The sequence below is a fragment of the Rhinatrema bivittatum genome, chromosome 1 (assembly GCF_901001135.1).
Source record: "Rhinatrema bivittatum chromosome 1, aRhiBiv1.1, whole genome shotgun sequence".
Taxonomy (NCBI): domain Eukaryota; kingdom Metazoa; phylum Chordata; class Amphibia; order Gymnophiona; family Rhinatrematidae; genus Rhinatrema; species Rhinatrema bivittatum.
Window position 1 is genome coordinate 210,909,702 of NC_042615.1, and position 25,508 is coordinate 210,935,209.

The following is a 25,508-nucleotide window of genomic DNA, read 5'->3' on the forward strand; positions in this document are numbered from 1 at the left end:
ATTGTGGAGAATATGGCCAAGGGCTTTATCCGCCCGTCCAAGTCGCCTGCAGGGGCAGGTTTCTTTTTTGTCAGCAAGAAAGACGGCTCACTGAGGCTGTGCATAGACTATCGAGGCCTAAATTCTATTAGCAAGTGAGACCGCTACTCGCTCCCGTTAATCCCGGAGCTCTTTGATTGGCTTCAAGGAGTGAAGATTTTCACAAAGTTGGACTTGCGAGGAGCGTACAATTTAGTCAGAATCCGTCCCAGAGATGAGTGGAAAACCGTGTTTAATACCTGAGACGGGCATTACGAGTACCTCGTGATGCCTTTCGGCTTATATAATGCCCCGGTGGTGTTCCAGCACCTGATGAATGAGGTGTTGCGGGACCTTCTGAACACCTGCATAATTGCTTACCTCGACGATGTGTTAATCTACTCCCAGGATCTGTCATCACACCGTCAGCATGTCCGTCAAGTGCTCCAGATACTTAGGGAGCATGGTCTGTACGCGAAGCTGGAAAAATGTAGCTTTGAGAAGACGTCCCTGTCATTCCTAAGCTACATAGTCTCTGCAGCTGGCTTTCGAATGGATCCTGAGAAAGTGGCGTCTATTAAGAATTGGCCCTGGACAAGGGGTCTTAAAGCGTTGCAACGCTTCCTCGGCTTTTCCAATTTCTACTGTCACTTTATTCCCAATTACTCTCGTATTGTGGCACCGTTAACTGCTCTCACCCGAAAGGGGGCTAACGTGGTGGATTGGTCTGCTTCTGCCTGTCAAGCTTTTGAGGCCCTTAAAGAAGCCTTCCTGTTAGACACCTGCCTTCGCCATCCGGATCCCAGTCGGCCCTTCGTGGTGGAAGTTGATGCCTCCAATGTGGCCGTGGGAGCCGTACTGAGTCAGTACTCTGATTCTGGACAGCTGTTGCCCTGTTCATACTTCTCAAGGAAATTCTCCCCAGCAGAGAGCAACTACTGTGTTGGTGACAAAGAGTTGCTAGCCGTGAAACTTGCCCTGGAGGAATGGAGGCAGTGGTTGGAAGGAGCCAACCATCCGGTTACGATTTACACCGATCACAAAAACCTAGCATTCTTGAAGCAAGCCCAACGCCTGAATCCAAGACAAGCACGGTGGTCGCTGTTTCTTGACTGGTTTGACTTTACGTTACGCTACCGACCCGGCTCGAAGAATGTTCGAGCTGATGCGCTCTCGCGCTCCTCTGAGGTCAAAGAGACTCCTGATACACCCCAATATATTTTGGACCCTGAGAAAGTAAGTCTTGCTGTAACCTCAGTGGCCTCCCAAGAGAAGACCGTCGTTCCACGTCGCTCCCGGAGAGCAGTTCTCGCTTGGGCCCATGACTCCCTCACTGGGGGCCATGCTGGTTGGAAGGGGACTTTAGACTTGCTAAACTGTTTCTACTGGTGGCCAACGGTGAGACAGGACGTCCAAGCTTTTGTGGGCTCATGCCCTACCTGTGCTGTTCAAAAGCCGCTCATCGGGAAGCTCAGGGGCCTGTTGCAACCATTGCCCATCCCGGTGGAGCCTTGGACACACATCTCCACCGAATTTGTCGTGGACCTTCCTGCCTCAGGAGGTAATTCTGTCATTTGGGTAACAGTGGACCAATTTTCCAAGATGGCGCACTTTGTCCCTTTGCCTAAGCTACCTTCTGCAACTGACCTGGCCAGCCTGTTTGCCCAGCATATCTTTAGACTTCACGGTCTCCCGCAGGATATAGTCTCCGATCGAGGACCACAGTTTACAGCTCGTTATTGGAAAGCCCTATGCAAACGCTTCAATGTGCAACTTAGTCTTTTGTCAGCATTCCATCCTCAAAGTAATGGGCAAACGGAACGAACCAATCGAACCTTGAAGACTTTTCTTCATGCCTTCGTGAACAAACGACAAGATAATTGGGCTAAGCTATTCCCGTGGGTGGAGTTCTCGTATAATAATCACATGCATGCTGCTACTGGAAGTTCACCTTTCCTCGTTGTTTATGGGAAGCAACTTCGTCCGCCCTTACCTTCACCTGAACCTAGTGCACTCCCGGCAGTGCAACTCTCAGCTCACCAGCTTCGTTCCTTGTGGATCTCTACCCAGGAAAAGATCCGTAAAGCCGCCCTGACGGCTAAGAAGTAGGCAGATAGGCATTGTCAGCCAGCACCCATCTTCCTCCCAGGAGACCGTGTCTGGCTTAGTACCAGAAATATACAGCTACGTATCCCGACTAGAAGACTAGCTCCGAAATTCTGTGGGCCGTTTCGAGTCGCCGAATGAGTGGGAGCAGTCTCATACCGTCTGAGCCTACCCTCCTCCTTGCGCATACATGACGTGTTCCAAGTGTCATTGCTGAAGCCTCTTGTGTTATCCAGGTACCACTCCCAAGCTCCTGAACCATCGGATCCTTCAGTACCGAATGAGGTCACGTATCAAGTGAGTGAAGTTTGGATGTCCGGTTTCATCAACGCCGATGGGAATACTTGCTTGCCTGGGAGGGTTGCGGAACCGAGGATAATTCTTGGGAACCAGCCTGTAACATCCTCGACAAGGACTTATTACGGCAATTCCATCTGGACCACCCAAGTAAACCCGGACCGGCTAAGAGGGGGCGTAAGAGGGGAGGTACTGTTGTGGTTCTGGCCACGAGCACCGCGGCCAGGCCCTTACCTCCAGACTCCCGGACCTGCTCCTGCTTCCAGTGGTCTGGGTTGCGGCCTGTTTGGCGGCGTCCCTGCTGGGGCTGCACCGCTGCGAGCCCTCCCTTGGACGCCTGGCTCCTAGGTGCACGCGCACGCCACTTGGGCGCTTTTCTAGGCCGTTTCCCGCCAGAGGTGACTCCGCTCAACTCCTGACATCAGACGCCGCGGCCTTCATAAGCCGGCTGCGGCCATCCAGTCTTTGCCTTGCAACGGGTTAGCCTCCCGGTTTCCTGTTGCACTGTGCCCCGGAGTGACTCGCTTTGCTTCGTCGCTCCATTCCTGCTACAGTACCTGCTTGGTTCCTGCCCACCTGCTACAGTTCCTCCCTGGTTCCAGTACCCGAGTCTTGCCACAGTTCCTGCCTGGTTCCAGTACCCGAATCCTGCTACAATTCTTGCCTGGGTCCAGTACCCGAATCCTGCTACAGTTCCTGCCTGGTTCCAGAACCCGAGCCCAGTTACAGTATTGCTACTGTCCTAGTCTGGTCCCAGTTACCTGTCCTGATCCACAACCCACCTAAGTCCCAGCGGCCGGGCCCCTATGGGCTCCTCCCGGGGGGGCTTCGGCTTCCAAGTGTGAAGCCACCTAAGTCCCAGCGGTTGGGCTCCTCCCGAGGGAGTACCAGCTTCCAGGGTGAAGAGCATCTACGTCCTGCCTGAACATCTGCCTCCCGGCCTGCTATTCATTAGAGATATTGACCACATTTCCCAGTCTCCAGCAGGTCGGCCCAAGGGTCCACTAAACAGACTCCCATAACATGGAGTGCAAGATTTTGTGAAAGAGGTAAAGGTGGTGGGGCTGCTTGGCAATAGTGGTCACAATATGATCAATGGCTGTAGAGGCAAAAACTCACAGTAAAAACTTTTAAAAATATATCCAAAGCAGAAAGCCTGTGAGGGAGTCAGTTGGACGGTTAGATGATCGAGGGGTTGATGGGCACTTACAGAAGATAAGGCCATCGCGGAAAGATTAAACAATTTCTTTGTTTCAGTGTTTACTGAAGAGGATTTTGGGGGAAATACCAGTTTCGAAGAAGGTTTTCATGGGTAATGTTTCAGATGGACTGAACCAAATCACGGTAAACTAGAAGATGTGGTAGGCCAGATTGACAAACTGAAGAGTAGTAAATCACCTGGACCATATGGTATACACCCCAGGGATCTGAAGGAACTCAAAAATGAAATTTCAGATCTATTAGTAAAAATTTGTAACCTATCATTAAAATCATCCCTTGTACCTGAAGACTGGAGGGTAGCTAATGTAACCCCAATATTTAAAAAGGGCTCCAGGGGTGATCCGGGAAACTACAGACCAGTTAGCCTGACTTCAGAGCCAGGAAAAATAGTGGAAAGTGTTCTAAAGTTAAAAATCACAGAACATATAGAAAGACATGGTTTAATGGAACAAAGTCAGCATGGCTTTACCCAAGGCAAGTCTTGCCTCACAAATCTGCTTCACTTTTTTGAAGGGGTTAATAAACATGAGGATAAAAGTGAACCAGTAGATGTAGTATATTTGGAATTTCAGAAGGCATTTGACAAAGTTCTTCATGAGAGGCTTCTAAGAAAAGTAAAAATTCATGGGATAGGTGGCGATGTCCTTTCGTGAATTACAAACTGTTTAAAAGACAGGAAACAGAGTAGGATTAAATGGACAATTTTCTCAGTGGAGGGGTGGGCAGTGAGTGCCTCAGGGATCTGTACTGGGACCAGTGCTTTTCAATATATTTATAAATGATCTGGAAAGGAATACGATGAGTAGGGTAATCAAATTTGCAGATGATACAAAATTATTCAGAATAGTTAAATCACAAGCAGATTGTGATAAATTGCTGGAGGACCTTATGAGACTGGAAAATTGGGCATCCAAATGGCAGATGAAATTTAATGTGGATAAGTACAAGGTGATGCATATAGGGAAAAATACCCCATGCTCTAGTTACACGATGTTAGGTTACATATTAGGAGCTACCACCCAGGAAAGAGATCAAGGCGTCATAGAGGATAATACATTGAAATCATTAGCTCAGTGGCAGTGGCAATCAAAAAAGCAAACAGAATGTTAGGAATTATTAGAAAGGGAATGATGAATAAAACTGAAAATGTCATATTGCCTCTGTATCACTCCATGGTGAGACTGCACTTTGAATTCTGGTCACCACATCTCAAAAAAGATACAGTTGCAATGAAGAAGGTACAGAGAAGGGCGACCAAAATGATAAAGGGGATGGAACAGCTCCCCTATGAGGAAAGATTAAAGAGGTTAGGACTGTTCAGCTTGGAGAAGAGACAGCTGAGGGGGATATGATAGAAGTGTTTAAAATCATGAGAGGTCTTGAACGGGTAAATGTGAATTGGTTATTTACTTTCAGATATTAGAAGGACTAGGGGGCACTCCATGAAGTTAGCATGTAGCACATTTAATCAGAGAAAGTTCTTTTTCACTCAACGCACAATTAAACTCTGGAATTTGTTGCCAGGGGATGTGGTTAGTGCAGTTAGTGTAGCTGGGTTTAAAAAAAGTTTGGATAGGTTCTTGGAGAAGTTCATTACCTGCTATTAATCAAGTTGATTTAGAAAATAGCCACTGCAATTACTAGTATCAGTAGCATGGGATAGACTTAGTTTTTGGGTACTTGCCAGGTACTTGTAGCTTTAATTGGCCACTGCTGGTAACAGGGTGCTGGGCTTGATGGACCCTTGCTCTGTCTCAGTATGGCAATTTATGTTCTTACGAACCCAAAGATATTAGTAAATATAATTTCTCATGTGGTACTTCCCACCCCAAACATCGGTGTAATTCACAGTTCGGACCAAGGGAGGGGCCTCACAGAAATGACCTGTTTTAAAAACAGAACAGAATCTGCAAATTGTCCACATGCTTTGAATTTTTAAAAAAGTTCCTTTCAACCCCTTGCCTACTGAATAATATTGTATAATTATGCACACATCTAGATGATTACCATAAGGTATTATAAAGAAACAGAAGAAACAATCCCCATATTTGACACTATTTAGTCTGGATCAGAGGAAACCACTGATGTCTTAGAAATGGAGTCAGTTGAGGGCCTAGAAGAGAACCTGGGTATTATCACATCTCCAGCTTCAGAGGGAGCAGCTGAGTAGTCCCCTATACACAGTTTCTCTCTCTTAGTTTTGGCCTTGTTTATTTGACAGCTTTGGAGCAAGATTTTTTATGTTACTATTTTATAGGATTGAGCAGAAGTGGAATTTCTTGGATGTGTAATAACATACAGGTCGATACTGTAACGTGCGGTTGAAGATTTCACGTCTGTAACGTGCTGGGAGTGCACAATTCGGACACGTAAGGCGATCCAGCGATACAGTCTCCAGTTTCACGCGTCCTTAGCGCTTCTTAAAACAGACGCATAACCCTTTCCGCACGCAGCATGTATATGATATGTAAATGAACGAATTAGCTGTATAATGAAGGAATTAGCTATTCCCCTCCGATACTGTAACGCGCGCCCCGACTATCGCTGCCATTTTGCCCCGCGTTTAACCTGCTAACTTACCGCCTACCCTTACCCCTGCGTTAGAGGCAGAGGCAGGGGTAAGGGTAGGCAGCAAGCTTTCCCCCAGCCCCCTCTCACCTGCCCTGGCCGCGTCCATGGATGCTGGCCTCCGGGGCAGCCCCAGTCCTCCCCCCTCCTCCCGAAGAAAAAAAAAAGTTGCGAGAGAGAGAGAGAGGGGAGAGGACGCCAATCCTACGCTTGGCGACTTACTTTTGCAGCCCCCCCTCCTCCAGACATCGTGGCTTCCCCCGTGCCAGTTCCCCCTCCCCTCCTCCCGAAGCAGGGCGCGAAAAGCAGCCTTGCTCCGGGAGGAGGGAAGAAGGGACTGGCAGTGTAAAGCGGCGAAGCGACTTACTTTTTGCAGCCCCTTCCGGACATCGGACGACCTCTCCTGCCTCCAGCTGCTCGCGAAGATGGACGCCTGCACGGCCGCTGAAGACGTGACGTCACGACATTTGGCGTCAGGCATGTGACATCACGTCTTCAGCGGCCGTGCAGGCATCCATCTTCGCGAGCAGCAGGAGGCAGGAGAGGTCGTCCGATGTCCGGAAGGGGCTGCAAAAAGTAAGTCGCTTCGCCGCTTTACACTGCCAGTCCCTTCTTCCCTCCTCCCGGAGCAAGGCACGACCTCTCCTGCTGCTTGCGAAGATGGACGCCTGCACGGCCGCTAAAGACGTGACGTCACGTCTTCAGCGGCCGTGCAGGCGTCCATCTTCGCGAGCAGCTGGAGGCAGGAGAGGTCGTCCGATGTCCGGAGGGGGCTGCAAAAGTAAGTCGCTTCGCGCTTTTCGCGCCCTGCTTCGGGAGGAGGAGAAGGGGAACTGGCACGGGGGAAGCCACGATGTCCGGAGGGGGGCTGCAAAAGTAAGTCGCCGAGCGTAGGATTTCCGTCCTCTCCCCTCTCTCTCTCGCAACTTTTTTTTTCACTTTTTTTTTGCTTCGGGAGGAGGGGAGAGGGGACGGCAATCTCGACTTCCTGGTATCTGTCATTTCAAATGACATTTGAAATGACAGATACCAGCGTGGCCGTGAAGCGTTAGGCCCGAGCACCCAGGTTACTGTATAGGCGCTCTACACAGTAAAATGGGTGGCGCGGGCCTAACGCTTCCCTAACACTTCGCAGACGCGGCATGCATTTGCATGCAATTAGAAGAGAGTATCGAGCGGTAGGTGAAGAGAACTGTGCGTGCGGGGAACGAGGGTGCGCCAGGAACTGCCGCACTCTTTCTACCGCGGCCTTAGAGTATCGACCTGATTGTTTGTAATGCCGTCTGTTTCCAACTCCCAAGTTATGGAGCGGGTCAGTTCAAAATGCAGAATTTATATATCTTAATGTGTATATGTGAAGGAACATTTTTAGATATGTGTTTCAGCCTTTCATTCCCCTAGTGAGAATGGGAGATATGATTAAGTGTATTTGGGACGCTTTTTGTATATTTTTTTTTTTATTATTATTATGCTGAGAGCCCCCGTTATCCCAAGATTCCGCAGCCTTGCTAAGCGCCACAACATTCAGCTCTTGACGCACCATTGGCCAGTTGTGGCTGGGGACTCCCTCGGCAGTGGGATGGTGTATTTCCCCTCGCCCTCCCTCCCTTCACTGAAGAGATGGTGGGGATGGTGCGCATTGCTATTCTCTCTCCCTCCTCAGAAGAAAAACATTGGTGGCAGAGTATGGCATAATCCCCACCCCAACTCCGATCCCATTCCCCTCACTCACCCTTATCCTTAGTGAAGCAGGAGAAGGAGGAAAGCAGCCTTGCAGTGCCTCTGGCATATCCAATCTCTCCCTAGCAAGGCCCGAATGGCTCGCCTTGAACCACATGTTTGAAGCGTGACACTCTGGCCCCACAGCAGGGAGGAGGAGGATATGCCAGAGGCCCTGCAAGGCTACTGCACTTTTCCTCGTCATTTTTTGCCAAAGGAACAGATGAATGAGGGATCCAGAGGGGGCAGCGAGCTAGTGAATTGGTGATTGTGGGGGGAGGTGGAGACGGAAGGGAGTGACCAGAGGATAATGGGGGGGGGGGGGGGGGACAGGGGGAGAGAGTGATTTGGGAATCGCAGAAGGGAAGGTAGGGAATGAGTGAAAAAGGAATCGGAAGAAGGGAGGGAGGGAGAGAGTGAATCAGGACTTGGGGAGAGGGAAGGAGTGAACCATGGATCAGTTGGAGGGAGGGAGTAAATGTATTTGGGATTGTGGGGAGAGTGAGTGAATTGTGAATCAGGGAAGGAAGGAATTGAACTGAGGATTGGGGGGGAGAAAGAGTGAGTGAGTGAATTGTGGATCAGTTGGAGGGAGGGAGTGCAATGGGGATCAGGGGAATGGGAGGGAGTGAACTGGGTTTCATTGGAGGACTATATGGGTGGGTGGAGAGTGAATCAGTATTTGAGGGGTTCGAGGAGAGGGAGGGAACAGGGTGAATGTGGTGCTCTTAGGGAGAAAGGGGATCAAAGGGGCTTTGGAAAGGGGATAAGGGAAAGAGGAGATAGGGTGTGATGGGGGGGCCTCTGTCTTCCTTCTTTCTTTCTCTAACCCATCCCAATCTTCCCCATCCCTAATCCTCCTCCTTTTCACATCCCATTTTTTTTCTCATAATCTTTCGCTCCAGTCCTTAATAATCCTTTTCTTCCCAACTCCTGATCCCTCCCTCCTCCTCTCCTCAGTTCTCATTCCTTTTTCTTATCCTCCCTGAAATCCCTCATCCTTTCCTCTCTGTGCCTCTGTCCTCCTCCATTCCTTATTACTCTAACCCTCCTGCTTAAGATTGCTTCTTCATTTCCCTCCTCTGCAATCTCCTCTTCCCACTCCCAGGTCTCTTCCCCTCCGTTCTCTTCAGTCCCAGTCACTAAGATTCTTTTTCCTCTAATAAAGAGCCAAATAAATTAACTTGACACAGAAATGTCAGAAAATAACTATTTTTATAAAGTAAGAAAATATTTCAATTGCAAATAAATGCAAAATTATACAAATCCGACACATAATTGCTTCAGAATTTTGAAAAATCTGCCAGAATTTACCAACTCTGGCAGCAGAATCTTAAAAACTTTGCTCCTGGGCTCCGATAATGTCCTATATTTCCAGATGTGAAGGTTGGATGTGGGTAAAGAAAATTCCCCAAATCTGCTTGTATGTAGGAATTTTTAATTCCAGAAAAGGGAAAGTTTTCCTTAAGAATTTTTTTTTTTAGGAGGGGAGGATAGAGAAAGAAAGGGTAGCAGGAGGTCACCACTGAATGCACAGATCAGCAATTTATCTGTAAACATACCTCAGGTTCCCTTTGGAATATAACAACCCGACCTCCTTTGTCCCCGGTAGCCAGCAGTTCTCCAGTATGGTTGAACTCAACAGTAGAAATGATATCAGCTGAAAAAGAAAGAAAGCCTTAGAACAAGACATGCATGAGCATAAGAAGTCAGTGTCAGGTTCTAAGAAAAAAAAACAACCCTGTAGTAGTTCAAAGCTGATTAAAGTCTACATTTTGCATGCAAGCAGACCTAGGAATTTCCAAAAATAAAAAATGGAGGGGGGGTTAAATGATAAATATGTGGTTAATAGCTAAAAGCTGTTTGATAAGATTCAAGGGGACGTTAATTCTGGGCTACGCTGTAACACTTACTCATTCCAATTACCTCTATTAGATTTTGGAGGGACAGAAGACATGTATGTGTATACGTTTCTTGTAGCTAATTCAATGGTCTGCCTCATTTTGGCACACCATATGGACCAAATATCTCAATAGGCACTCACTGGGGGTTTAAAGTGGGCAGGTTAGCTTTTTATTTTGAGAATTATAAACAAAGTGCTACCAACATTAACTGGGAATTCATGGTAGGTTTGGGGGGAGCCCCATGCTTCAGCACCATGTCAGCCCTCCTCCTACACCAGCGTGAACCTCTCCCTCCATCCACTTAGGGCAGGAGGGAAGGCACTAAGATCCCAAGCCTAGGGGTGTGTGAGGTGTAATTGCAGCCCCACAATGTGCTACCACATAAGCTGATATGAAAATAAATTAGTGTTCACAACATTTATTAGATCAGCCCAGCCATTACATAAACATTCAACATGAGGTGACAGAAATATAAAGTTCTTTACAAGAAAGGCAAAAGAACAACTGTATAGTGCAAGGTCAGGGAATACAGAATATTCACCTGCTTAAATAGGAAAAAGGAAAGCAAGAAGAAAAGATGCAACAAGCTGTTCATTCAGTCTCACCAACACATAAGCTAATAAAGATGTGACGGACTGTGAAATCTGAAACCCTTTTGCATTCAACTCATAATGAAGGGCTGACTGGGGTATCAATGCTATAAACTAGCGAGTAAGCCTATGGACTTAAATGTGAAACAATGGGCTCTATATTCACACCACAAGACACAAGTCACTGCTAGGCGCACCTAGTATTAAGCCCTACACGATGCAAAAGCACCAAAGAAAAGGTTAGATGATGGACTGGCACCAAGCTAACCGGTGCCCTGGACAGTCTAGCATGGGAGATCCCTCTTCAAAATTGCAGCATCCTCCTGGGGTGAGGGAGGGATCACGTCCAACGTTTGGAGAGGAGATGGCACAATGCCACGGCCGGCCGGCCTGCTTCCGTATGACGCTGTGGTTTATGATGGCCACAGCAGCAATAGCAGGAAGCTAGCGGCACCATGTCCTTGTGCCATCTCCGCTTGCTGCCACCCCCAGCCTAGCACCCACGCTGCTCGCCCCTTCCAACAGACCTTCAGGTCGATCCAGTAAAGTGTGCTCCATCGGAGCGCACTGTCACCCTGCTCTGGACGCGTGTTTTCCCTTACCCCTTATTCAGTAAGGGGAGGAAAACACGCGGCCCACCCGCGGCACCTAATAGCGCCCTCAACATGCAAATGCATGTTGATGGCCCTATTAGGTATTCCCGAGCGATCCAGTAAGTAAAATGTGCAGCCAAGCCGCACATTTTACTCTAAGAAATTAGCGCCGCCCAAAGGTCGGCGCTAATTTCTTACGGCGCCAGGGAAGTGCACAGAAAAGCAGTAAAAACTGCTTTTCTGTGCACCCTCCGACTTAATATCATAGCGATATTAAGTCGGAGGTCCCCAAAAGTAAAAAAAAAAAAAAAAAATTTTTGAATTTGGCCCGCGGCTGTCGGGCCGAAAACCGGACGCTCAATTTTGCCGGCATCCGGTTTCCGAGCCCGTGGCTGTCAGCGGGCTCGAGAACCGACGCCGGCAAAATTGAGCGTCGGCTGTCAAAACCCGCTGACAGCCGCCGCTCCAGGCCAAAAGGAGGCGCTAGGGACACGCTAGTGTCCCTAGCGCCTCCTTTTCCTCGTTTGCACCGCGTCGCCTAATTTAAATACTGGATCGCGCGCACCGGCGAGGGGCCGGTGCGCACGCCGGGAGAGCGGGCGTTAGTCCGCTCTCCCACGGACTTTACTGGATCGGGCTGCTTGTTAGAAATGGCTGGTTTTTGTCCTATTAGAAGGAATACATGGTTTTTAATAAGAGCTCAACATAAGGGAGGAGGAATAGCCTAGTGGTTAGAGCAGTGGACTATGAACCAGGAGACCAGGGTTCAAGTCCTGCTGTTGCTCCTTGTGACCTTGGGCAAGTCACTTTACCCTCCATTGCCTCAGGTACAAACTTAGATTGTAAGCCCTCTGGGGATAGAGAAATACCTACAGTACCTGAATGTAAACCGGTGTGATATCTCAATTGAGATTGAATGTCGGTGTATAAAATAAATAAAAAGGAGGAGATTGGGTGAAAAAAAGGGCAACCACCACATCATTCATGCAGGGAGTGCTTTCATCCCTGCCACTCACCTCTGAGTCACTTAGAGGTCTGTATAGTAAATAGCAATCATACATGTACTTTAGTGCATTTCTGCTAATGGACATATAACATGACCCAATACAGAAAATATTTAAATAAGTGAATTCTATACAGAAAATGTGGTAATCTGTTCATTTAAAATCACCACAGGTTAGGGCAAAAAATTTAACTACAACTCACAGAGATGTAGTTAAGTTTTTCGTTAATGGCACAGTTAACGCAGGTGCATTAGTTAAAACAAAAACCCACTCTTAATACATGATGTGCTAAAGGCTTTCTTTCTTATAGTATATCATACATTAACTTTACTGCTAATGCATGAATTAAAACTGGTGTTACTCTGTACTAGCAGCTAATTGTAATGCACTTTAATGCACAGACTTCCTTAATCCTATTTCTAAGCACAATGATGAATATTTCAGCTGCTAGTGGTTATCATTAACTTCTAAATAAGCAACAGTATTTAAGTTTTATTATGAAGATCTCAACATCAAAAATCCTAAATGGTATTATTTAATTTGTATAAAAATGGAATTATCAGTGATTTTACAATGGTAGTCATTCATAATTCCATCTTGTTGTTCTTTAAAGGATAATTCTCATATTTTTTTTTCTCTGAATACATTTTGAACTACCTAAATTCCCTAGATCATGTTAAAATCGAATTTTAAGTGTGAACATTAGAAAGCTGTAACATTAGACCCCATAACTCTCAGAGCTAAAAACTGTTGCATAGCCAACTGAGTGTAGAAAATCCACCTTAAAAGAAAATAGAAGCCAGAAACATTAACATTGCAATGTAGTAGATGGTGGCAGATTAAGACCAATTTGCCCATCCGATCAGAATGGCTGTTTCTATTTCTCCAGTTGTACATAAGTTGAATCCCAGTTGTCATCTATACAATTCTGACCACCTGCAAGACATTGCTCCTTTCTCCAGCTCAGTTGTGTTGTCTTCCCTTTTTGGTCCTCTATTCTTCGGAGTAGATCAGCATATAAATGTCCATACTTAAATCAACCATACCCCATTTCATTTTTTTTTAATCCAGCCTGCCAGGGCTAGGCAGGCCAGAGTAAGGTAATCCCCCAGCAAGTGCAGTACAGGATTCAAGGGTTGAGTAGTGCAGGTTCTTCTGCCTGGCCGGCTGCCTCCCCCCTGGGGTTGAGCCTGCAGGTTCTGGCGGTCGGCAGGACTTCACCAGCAGGACACTTAAAGCAGAGGTTCAGGCAAGAACAAGGCAGGTTAAGATATGGGCAGGAAGGAAACAGGGTAGGCAAAAATACAGGAACAGGGAAACTAACGGCAGGGCAAGGCAAGGCAAGAACAAGGTGCAAAACAAGGGAAGGCACCCTCAAACATGACAGGTCACTGCAAGGAATAAGGCTAGGACACAAAGACAAGAAAGGCCACTGGGGGGAGGGCTAGGAAAAGCAAAGAACAAAATTGGAATGCACAGGCAGGAATAAAGTAAAACAAGGGCAGGACAAACCAGAACCAGACTGCAGGCCAAAACAGGGATCATACCAACAAAGATAAAACAGACAAGCTAGGCCTCTGGAAGACAGACAGGACACAGGCAAGGCAGAGAATATGCAGACAGGACAGGCCACCAGGAGGCCTAGACAGGACAAGGTAATTGCAAGGAGGGCCAAAGCAAGGAGCCAGGGCGACTCAGTGATGAGGCCCTGAGCTGAGACTGAGTGAGGGTTTTATAGGGCTGGCCTTGTTGCATCCTGCAGCCTTTAATGCGGAGGAGGGGCTGCCTAGCAATCAGTATCATTTCATAGCTTCTCAGCTATTAATCCAGAGCATGTTTAAATTCTGCTTTACTCCACCATCTGCTGGTAGGCTATCCTAGGCGTTTACCACCCTCTCAGGAAAAGCAAAGTTGCTTACATGTAACAGTTGTTCTCTGCCCTTCAGGAAAATGCACCCACAGAGATCCGCACCTTCTTTTCAGGCAAAAACTATACACATTATTGCCAACCTTGCCTAAACCCGTCCCAGGAACTCCTCCACAAAAATATGAGGAAAAGTACGCATGTTATAGAATAACGCACATATTTCTACCTACATACAGGGTGTGCAATTTTCAAAACGTCTTTTTACATGTGAAAATTGCCTGTATTTTTTATACATAATCAGGTGTATTTTCAAAAGGTTACTCGAACAAAAATGCCTACATACGCGCATTTGTGGGCCGGGAGAGAATAACCCAAAAAACATATGTAGATATCCTTGTGCACGTAAAAAATAAGAGGGAGGAAAGGGGGCGGGGTGTGGGCATTCCGGGGCGGGGCCTAGACTTACGGGCATAACTCCGTATTTTAAAAAACAGCTGACCATGGCGTGCGTCGGCTTGTTATTCGCATAAATTTACTGCTGCTTCTGATGAGGAGCAAATCTGTAGATCCCGAGTTTTTGGGGCTTGTCATAGAGCAGGAGCAGTCTAAGGCTTGCTAGAAGACAGAATTAAGGTCTGGACTCCAAATTTTCTCTTGCATAACTTTATTAGTTACACACAAAACAGGTTACAAGACTGCTTACCTTGCAGTGTCAACAAAAGAACTTCAGAGGGTCAGTTATGTTTAAGGAGCTGCGTTCTCCTCTCCCAGGTCCTGTCTTGCTCTCCTCTGAGCCTACGCTTTATCTGTGCTCCCAGAATCCTCTGTGTTAAGGTGGACTGCTGGAACCGGTGTACTGAGGGTTTCTATATGGCACTCAGTCACAGGGCTTTTAGGACAGGGTGAATGGTCCAGGTCATCTAGGGGGCTTGCAGGATGAAAACCCAGAAGAGTCTGGAAAACCTCAATAATGATTGGGCAAACTGGTGGATGAATCTGAAAAACTGGGAATGTCCTTCGCGCGAGCTTGTTTTAAAATCTAACATACATGTTTGAAAGCCGGCAAAGCCCTACAGAAGTATGCAAAGAAGGTTTGCTCAAATAAGGGCTCAAAATTAGGAGCATACTTGCATGTGGTAGACATATTTTAAATAGTACGTGTGCAATGGGGCACATGATATAAAATTCTAGCACATATGTGCTCACGCGCACAATCATGCATACATGTGTGCACGCGTGCTCCTTTTAAAATTAAACTCAGTGAGTAAATTGGTCCAAACTTGCCTACATTTCTCAACTTCAAGCAACAAAAACACAGAAATATAATGCCAGTCATTTTAGACGTCTAATTATAACATCAGCTTGCTCTGACTGAATGAAGAGGATCTGTCACACAGTCACAAGCATCACATTTAATAAAGGGTTTTCCCTTTTATGTTCACTAGAAATCCTTAGTAAATAGGGTCTATGTTGGTAAATGGATATGAATGGCTGATGCAATAATCACCACCTACAATTAGGAATATTGTAGCAAAACTGCAAAAGGTAAACTTTACTCTTGCACAAAAAATGAGTGAAATTCTTTTTTCAGAATTTTTTTTGTTGAAAAACAGAATACTTTTATAATGTAGAAATTACTCCTCTGTATTATGAATAATTGTAAAAGTGCATCTTTCAATAAATAAAAACTATAGCCCGAAATAGATATTTTTTTCTTTCATTCCATGATGAATACTCATATAAATTAGTTGTGGCTTAGAAAAATCACTTACATTGATCCAGTTAAACATGCTTATTACCTAAAAAACTACAAAACAAAAGTATCCAGGGGGCTACTATTAGTTATGCTCCTGCCATCATTAGGTTTAGCGGGCCTAGCTCCCAGGACTGGAAATGGCATGATCCATCACAAAGCCCTTTCATAAGATTGCAAACAGTTCTTCCTGGAGCTTTCCACAATTCCTCTGTCAACACAGCCTCCGAAGCACATTTTGTGCTGTTATAGCAAAGAGCTATCGCTGCAGCAGGGCAGAGAGCCAAGCTTCCCCTTCAAGACATGCAAATGTTCTCTTCTGCTGGGATGCAGCTGTCTCTCATGTGAGAACGCCAGAACAAATGGTAAAGGTGAGCGGAGACCACTCAAGACACTTCAGAGTTCTGGTGCTTACTGCACAAGTATTGTGCCTTAGTAATGCATCTGGATTTTTAGATTGCACGCCTTTCCCAAATCTGAGCTCAAGGTGGGTTACAATAAAGTACTGTAGGTATTACTCTGTTCCAGAGGGCTTGCAATCTAAGTTTCTACCTGAAGCAACAGAGGATGAAGTGACTAGCTCAAGGTCACACAGAGGGCTTGCAATCTAAGGGGGGGTTATTTTCTAACCCCATCGCACCCTATCCTGAAAAGGATAGCTAGATCGGGGCGGAGTCGGGGCGGCGTCGGCACCGCAAGAAGAGGAGCTGTGGCGGCGTCAGGGCTGACGCTGCGGAAACTTCGCTGGCGGCGATAAGGTAAAGCCCCTTATCGCTGCCAGTAGCGCGCCCAATAGCACCACCTTTCGCGATGGCGCTATTGGGTGCCAAAGCCGGCAGCGATCACGCCGCCGTGGTGCGAACGCTGCCGGCTTTCGCAGGCCCGCTCCTCGCTTTGGCCCCCCCCCCCCCCCCGTTACCACACGATTCAGGAAGGCGTGCGAAGTTAGAAAATCCAGCCCTAAGTTTCTACCTGAGGCAATGGAAGATGGCGTGACTAGCTCAAGGTCACACAGAGCATTTGTTGGAGAAGCGGGATTTGAAACCTGACTTCCCTGGTTCTTGTTCCACTGCTCTCACTATTAGGATACACCTCCACTCCTGCTTGAACTGATGAACGGAGAAATGGCCAGCTACGGTGACCTCAATAGCCTATGACCAAATGCAATGATTCTGAAGCTTAAACCATAGTTTTTTGGCAAACAAATTGATTCATACACACTAAATCAGAAACTTACAACAAGAACTGTTTTTAAATTACAGCACTGGTGTTCAAGTTGAGGCTTATCGAAATACAGTCAAAAACTTATTTTTTCTTACTTTTCCTTAGGACAAAAAACAAACACTTCACTCAAAAGTAAGCAGAGGAATTGCTTTTAAACACTAACACTACAGATGCAAACTGGATTTTCTTGTATTACACGCTGCATGAATGTCGCTCTTCATGATTTACATAAATATTCAATGGTGGTTTACTTTTCACTATTCTTCTTGGTAATGCATCACGTTATCTGTGACAGATAAGATTCTCACTATATCCCATGAAGTACACTGCTCATAAATGTTATTTAAATGTTAGTATAATTTAAAAATGTCAATCCTTTCATATTATTAAATAATGATCTGACTGGGAAAAGTAATAACCTGCTCAGGGCCTATAATTTATTGATCCATGACACACAATCTTTGAAAAATAAACCTACGGCGTCCCTTGCCACTGGAACAAATAATCCTGTACATCAGTGCCATAGATGAACGACATAATTAAGGTGCATAGCTCATATTAAGAGAAACAAGCACTCTCTCCGGGAAAAGCTGTAGTTCAGTAGTTAAAACACTGCACTATGTCAGGAGGCAGGCTGCGGATATAAGTTCAAGATTTTTCACCAGCATACTGTGTGAAATTGAGCAATTCACTTCAGTCATTCTATGCCTCAGTTTACCCATCCTGTGGTTGGGTAATAATGTTATACAGTCCCAGGAACCAGAAATGTGCTCCTTTACCCTTCGCCCCTCACAGATGGCTGCATTTTGTTCATGAAGCACAAAACTGTACCTGGCATATGTACAATGCTGTCACTATAGCCAGGTTGGAACCAAGCGGCTGCAACTTCCCCGAAACCAACCAGGTTGATGATAGCAGGTGACCAGGTACCATCCAGAAGAAAACGTTGGGAATCTAAGCAGCCAGATGTTCAGACAACAGCCTCACCAGTTTTGATAACTGTTTAGCTTATTACAAAGCTTGGTGACACAACATGGAAACTTGTATGCTCCTCCACTCAGGATGGAAGAGGCAAGGAGAAAGACAAGAAAAAGTGACTTGGATAAGACACAATGTCCTATAAACAGTCAAGCTTCTATGCCTGACAGCTGGAAAATATCCTTAACAGCGTAGTCTAGAATACCTGGGCAGACTGAATGAGCTACTTGGTCTTTATTTGCCATCATTTACTATGTTACTTATCTACAACATTCCCATCTGCCAGCATTGCTTAAGCATCATAATTGCACATTTATAATTAGCTTAAATAAGAATAGCACCGTTTACAGCACAGAAACAAATTAATATTCCAAATGAACATTCTGGATCTAGCTTTTAAAAATTTCCACCCATAAAGGCAGCAAATGAGTGAATCTCTCTTGAAACTAGAGTACTATTATATGCAGAGTATCTTTCTGAGTGCAACAAACCAAAAGATACTGCTTGGTCAAAGCAGTGCCCAGCCCGGCTTGTCTTATACCTGCACTGCAAAGAAAACATGACAAAGTTGGTCAAAACGATGGCAAGGTTGGTCTGTGTGCCATAGTAATAAGCACAGAGAGATGAGAAATAGGTTTATTTCATAATTTTTCCTACCCACCACTCACTGTGCAACTTTGTACAAATCATTTAACCTGCCTATGAGCAAGGATACCGTAAATCATGAGAATTATCTGGTACAGAGACTGCGTACACCGAAGGATATTATACAGTATAAACTGAATTCTAAACCAAAATATGAATTTTCCTTTTACGGAGTTGTTAATATTACTTCTGAAAAGCAATCAGTTACAAATTACTAATTGCTTGCTCAGAAAAATGAATCCATTAAAGTTTACAGATTGGTCAAATCTTCCTGTGGAATAAACAGAATGCATCATTATGTTAAATCCCCTCTGTCACACTGCATTCATTTTTCAAAAGACGGTTCTCAATGGGCATAAAACAGAAAATGCCATTTGGATAACCAAGCATATAAAATTACTATGCAAAGGTGCAAATTAGATTTACATGGTTTACAAGATTCTGGGAAAAGTGGGAGAAAGTAACTAATCTATAGAATGTTCCTGTGAAATAATGTGATTATTGGAGTATTTTCTAGAACCATAATCACTTAGGGGCGGATTTTAAAAGAATTTACGCGCGTAACCGCTCCTGCGCGTGCCGAGCCTATTTTGCATAGGCCCGGCGACGAGCAGATGTCCCGGGGCTTTGTGAAAGGGGTGGAGCACCGGTCCAGGTGCAGGACCAAGGCCTCCGGCACAGCGGCTGTGCCGGGGGATTGTGTGCTGGCAGCCAGCCGGCAGGAGTAACTTACAAAATAAAAGTGGGGGGAGATTTAGGTAGGGCTGGGGGGCAGGTTAGATAGGGGAAGTGAGGGGAAGGTGGGGGGGGGGGCAAAGGAAAGTTCCCTCCGAGGCCGCTCCGATTTTGGAAGGAATGGGGAAAGCCATCGGGGCTCCCCTAGGGCTCGGCGCACGCAAGGTGCACTAGTGTGCACCCCCTTGCGCTCGGCCACCCCAGATTTTATAACATGCGCGCGGCTGCACGCGCATGTTATAAAATCGGGCGTACATTTGTGCGCGCCGGGTAGCGCACACAAATGTACCCCATGCGCGTATGTTTAAAAATCCGGCCCTTACTGTAATCCATTACTTAGAAAAGGAAGCAGGTTACTTATTTAACTCTGACTACGGTTTAGCATCAGCGGCATATATGTTGTTGGATACTACATCTGGATAAATACCTGCTTGTAACTCTGGCACAACTGCTTTAATCTCTCATCCTCTGGCTGTAGATAGAGTAAGTAGCACTAATTATAACCGAGCAGTACTAATTGTGCATTCTTGCCTTTATAAATAAAATAGCCAATGACCATGATCAATGCTTAATTATCTACATTAACAATAAATAAGAGTTTAATCACACAGTTAACCTTAATTTTCTTTAAAAAATGGATCTTCATAAATGCTAGCATCTAGAAGTCAAAATACTGTTATTATATCGCGTATATAAAAATAGGTGCTGACCCACTTGGCTCATTGCCAGTGCTAATCACTGGGTTTGATGCCTGGGTGGGATCTGCTCTTCTTTGGGTTGTCCACTGCTAAGGATGCTGTGGAAACAGCACTCACAGCCTGGGAGGAGTGAGCTCCAGTTATCATGCAACATTAATACTTAGTGGTCAGACTAAGACTCCATAATTGAAGGGTTCTTGGGGGGAGTCCTGGTATATGGTCCCTGGCCTAGGACTGCGGGTGCAATGACAGGGTTATGTGATTAGGAAAGGGGATACAAAAAGAGAGAGAAAACCTCTGGGTAGTTGCAGATGAAGACGTAAGGCACTTATAGGTCAAAAGGAGGCCCATTTCAATTGATCTGGAAACCCAAAAAAGTAAGAGAAAACTGCTAGATAAAAAAAAGGTATGTAAAAATAAAGGTCAGCAAATTATTTGTAGGTACTCTCTTTTTATTGGACTAACTTAAAACATTCATCGCTAGCTTTTGACCTGATGAAGGATTCCTTCATCAGGTCAATGCAAAATGGGTGAAGGATGATGCCGCCTAAATAATACATAGTAAAATTGTAGACTGGATTCGACAGCACTGCTTTCAAAGCTATAATGAATTGCAAAGTAAAAAGACTGGGATGGTGTTAATGAATGTGTTTAGAGAAGGGTCAAAAAGCAGGGGGTGACAAATAGCAGAATTTGTAGCTATAGAAGACTATATCCAGTAATGGGTGAAAAACCAATGTCACCAATAAGTATCTGTGCTTTCTGCAGTATTTGGTCATTTTAATATTGAATGTAGCACATTACTGGGTCATTCTGAAATTCTCTTTTAGTATCTTGACCATAAAAATCATAAAAGATCTACAGCAACGGTTACTGGAGAAGAAATCACTGCAAGAAATATTCCCTTCTCCTCCATTGCTAGCTCTGGCCACCGTGATCCAACCTGAACCAAAAAGCTGATGAGAAGTAAAGCTGCACACAAATGCGAAAAGAAAATGGTACAAAACCTGGCAAGATGCGTGGGACAAACTGTGCCAGCACAAGACCCTACAGTTGCACACAGGGCTAAGAAATTCAGATAAGGAGATCATATTCATATTCTTCCTATCCAAGCCATAGAATGAGATGAGGGATTGTGAAGCAGGTCAGAAATTAAAGACAAGATTAACACATCATAGAGCATAACAATCTGATACTGTTCTAGGGAACATATTTCCAGGCCAGATCATTGCATTATTTATTTTATGATCAGAATACCAGTCCTATTGCTAGCTGATGGACAAAACTGCCACAGCGATAAGCACCAGGGATAGAAGGAAGAAAAACTTGTGTTTGTTTTTTTTCATTTTGTTTTCAAGGGTTTGATTTTCCACAAATTTCGTTTCGTCAAATATTTATTTCATTAAATGTATCTCTGCCATTAGCAGGCGGAGAGGGTGAGAGGGGATTGTTTGGTGATGGCTTGGGGGAGGGAGAGAGAGAGAGCAGATACTGATCCTGGCCTGAGGGAGAAGAAGGAGAGGACATACTGGTGCTGACCGTGGGAGAAGGGAACACTGGGAGGGATGTGGGAGAAGGGGTTGGCAGTGCTGTGGATGAGGGAATAGATACTGTGTAGTGATGAGAAGGGCAGGGGAAGAGAGAAATGCTATGATGGGTAAGAGGAGGGGAAGCTGGGGCAGGTTAGCCAGGTTTGGATTACAGAAGCTGCAGATCCCAAGGAGAGGAGAGAGAGCGTGGATCCTCAGAAGAGGGGAGAAGCTGCAGCCAGGGCCGTGCAAATGGTGCAGCTTCACAGGGCAGTGCTGTTTTAGGTGCATTGCTCTGTTGGAGGGAGCAGGCTCTTCCTCCACTTGCACAGAGTGCCATCCGCCTTACATAGCACCAGTGACACTAAAACGGGTACTACCCACTTCCTTTCTTATTTATTTATTTTATTTATTTATTTAAACGGTTTTATATACCGACAACCGTTTGCACATCGTGTCGGTTTACATGTAACTTACAACCAATGTATATATATAGGCATTGCCTTTACAAAGAACAAGAAAACAATAGAACGCCGTGACAGAGTAAAAACTGGATAATTAGATAAATTAGAGGGAGGGATTCAACTAGGAATGACATGGGGGGGGGGCGGAGAAGGAGTAAAACAACGACACGAAGGGAGAGGTTAAGGAGAGGGATTAGCGAGACATTCAATATATACAAGGATTATCCGGCTCTTCTGTCAGCTTCGGTCTGATATTTGAACACGCAGGCCCTGTAGTCTCACTGGCCGCAAAGGATGCGGATGCAAAGTAAGGATGACACAATTTTATTGTGACCACAGTAATTCCTAGTAAAATTCAAAAGTACACTACCAACATAGTAATTATGTTACGTTTTAAATAAAACCAAATATTTAACAGAGCTTTCCAGCTCATTGTATTATGTGTTGTGTACAAGGTAAGGGTTCACTTTTTCACTTGGGTATATAGGAGCCAAATTTCCTGGCTATGGCTATAACTAGAAGAGAACTTCAAAACTTTCTACGCCTCTCTCACTGTCCTATGCCACTACCCACCACCTTCCTCCTGGACTCCAGTGCCATCACTCTTTTCCTCTCTCCTCTCCCTGTAGTCCCAATCGGGGCCAAAGATGCCCCCTTCTTCCCTCCCGAGGCCCTCATCAGGGCAAGGACGCTTTCTGTTCCTCCCGCAGCTGCTGCCTCCTTCTGGGCCTCAGATGCCATTTCTTCCTGCTCCCCAAGGTTTTCTTGCAAGTGAAAAAAATTCCACTCATCCCAGATGAACGGTTGAAGTGGATTTTCAAACCCTGTGCATGAGCATTAAAGCAAATTGTTCAAGTTCAAGCCTCATAAGGCCAGATATCTCACAGGGCACATTCTCATAGGAGCCTGGCACCGGCTGTATCCTTTATTCACTGACCAACACAGGGGACTAGAGGGACCTAAGGCTCCTGGCAGTGCCCTGGCCTTCACAGTTAGGGGATTATAAACTATCTGTGCCTCCCGAGGCCCAGTCCATTGGCAGTAGCCCCATCTTGTCAGTTAACATGATTTTTCACGTACATCTTCAGGTGCCAAGGATGCATGAGCAGAAAAAGGGCTGGTTAGCTGCAGTTGCTCTATTTTAACTCTGACAAAGTTAACTCATCACTGTTCTCTCTAGCAGACCTATTAAGGAACAAAGGTGTGGTGAAGTTCATTGGGGCTGGTATCATGTTAATGGCACATCTGTTTTAGATCTCCAGGATCAATCACCTACTTTGAAAAAAAAAAAAAGTGAAACATCGAATATGGGAAAAAAATTGTCCTTACATTATTTGCTATTATTTATTTAATTATGTGTGTGGGGGGGGGGGGGGGAGGAAGGTGGCTAATGATTGCCAGGTTTGATATAACGATATATTGACTTTTACAAGCTAGCATTAATGGAAATCTATTTGATAAGAAGACACAGAATCTATATTTATTTATTTATTTTTAATTTTTATATACCGACATTCTTACATCCGATGTAAATCATACCAGTTTACATTAAACAGAATAGCAGGAAATACATTTCCATAGTCTAATACAAAGAACATTTCTAATTAAAATTATTAACAAGCGAAAAAAAAAAGGTAAAGAATTGGAATAAAGTTTAAATAAAATATAAAAGATATATATATTTTATTTTTTTTTTACAAGCATATGAGCAACATCTGTTATTTCTTGCTGACACTGTTTGCATGTGCAGAAATGCCCCCAGTTTTTGGTATTTCTGTCCTCATCATTTGATGATTTTTTTTGTTATATCCTCCCTGGTTAGTCACTGGACAGAAAAGAGTATCATTATCATTCTCCTGACAAATGATTTCAGCAGACTGCAAATATGAATCTCTGCAATGCATTTTGTAGCTGTTTTATTCTGCTTTTTAACTGCCTCCACAGAGCTGACATACATCGCCTAGGATACTGTGACCAGTGGACTTAATTATTTCATTGTCTAAAAAGATTATAGCCCACATGGGCTCTTATGTCTTTCTGAGGCACCTAACCTTCACATGATTTATATAGATACAGATATACATGTGTGTGTGTATATATAATTTATATATAGTATCTTTGGAAGCTTTATTTTCAGCTTTTATTTTTTTCCTAGGCATTTATCTGTTTTATTACAACAAGAACAAAAACAGAAGGGATCAGTGGAAAAATGATGACTTGTTCTTGTTGTAAAAAGCATGGATATATTCCCGGGAAAAATAAAATAAAAGATGAAAATGAAAGTCCTTAAGTATTGTATATCATGTTTAACCTTACTTGTATTTCACAGTTTTACTAGTGCTGTGCACACATGAAAAATCTAGCATATGAAATATATATATATATGTACACATATACATACGCACACACACACATATATTATATACAATGTAAATAAGATAAAATATTAAAAAGTTATATCCAGCAAGAAACTTAATACTCCTTTTTCTTTTTTTATTCATTCTGCTTATAGCTTGAAGCTTCTTATGCTCAGTAAGGGCATCTGGCTCAGGCAACAAGCTTACAAGGAATTTAGATGCCCTCTTCCTCCTAGTCTGGCCGCAACAGCAACAGCACTTCGCCAAAAGGCACACAGATTGTGGTGCCCTCAGAGTGTGTTCTTATGCTGGCTAGCAGATGTCATTGTAGAATGATGGCCCAGCACCCATCTTCCCAAGTCCTGGGTCACCTGAGGATCAGGAGTCCAAGCCGAAGAATTAAATCTAGGTCTCTCAGCAGACCAAGTATCACTAAATCAAGATTACAGCGCGCCCCTGAAAATTATGTGCAGCCTGAACTTTGAGTTTTATCATAATGGAAAAATGTCTAATCCTAGGTAATAGGTATGACATGCACCACTAACTGAGAAGGGATTTAAAGAATTAAAGCAAAGCAACAACAGACCAGTAGGCTGAGGGCCTTCACTGCCCAGCTATAACATTTCCAGGATAAACAACACACTCTTGCAGCCGCGCATTGCTGTGGTGAGTTAACATTTCAAGGGGAAAGGATTTTTCTCTTTCGAGACTTTTCTCAATAGGTGTTAAAGAAACTGCAAGGTTTTAATGAGGTTAAGCAGCAGCTGAAGCAGCAAAGATATAAATATGCTTTGGTATATCCAGCTAAACTCTGAGTACAGCATAATGGAAAAGTGACTATATTTAACTCCGACGAAGATGTGAGCAAATTTCTCAAGTCTGTAATTAATGAATCTGGCAATAATGATTTAATGATTATTTAGTTTCTTTTGATTGCAAGTCTTCCTCTAAGACCAGACAGGACAGAGGCAGACTTGAACAATAGTGCATCTGAATCTCTCTCTCAGCCCAAAAAATTGAATTTTTCTTTATGCTTTTTTTTTTTTTTTTTTACTGCGGTTTATTTTGAGACCTTTTTTCATTGTGATGCAGTGCTGAACTTAATTCGTTTTATTTTTTTTTTACCACATTATGCTATCATAATATAGATCTCCCAATATACTGGACATACATTGCTTCCTTTAGAAGTTTTATTGGAGATATAGTTGGAAGCAGAACTGTTTGCTTTTTGGTTTGTT

At 44.6% G+C, this 25,508-nt stretch overlaps 1 protein-coding gene across 6 annotated transcripts in view; it reads right to left on the bottom strand.

Annotated features, from left to right (window-relative positions):
- The window catches only part of PPP2R2C (protein phosphatase 2 regulatory subunit Bgamma), a 623,817-nt gene that overhangs the window by 208,408 nt on the left and 389,901 nt on the right, over window positions 1–25,508 (bottom strand). For all 6 annotated transcript variants that reach the window (XM_029591453.1, XM_029591472.1, XM_029591463.1 and 3 more), the window contains one exon: window positions 9,492–9,589. In XM_029591453.1, the coding sequence (XP_029447313.1) occupies window positions 9,492–9,589 (98 nt within the window). The remainder of the gene's footprint in view (window positions 1–9,491; window positions 9,590–25,508) is intronic.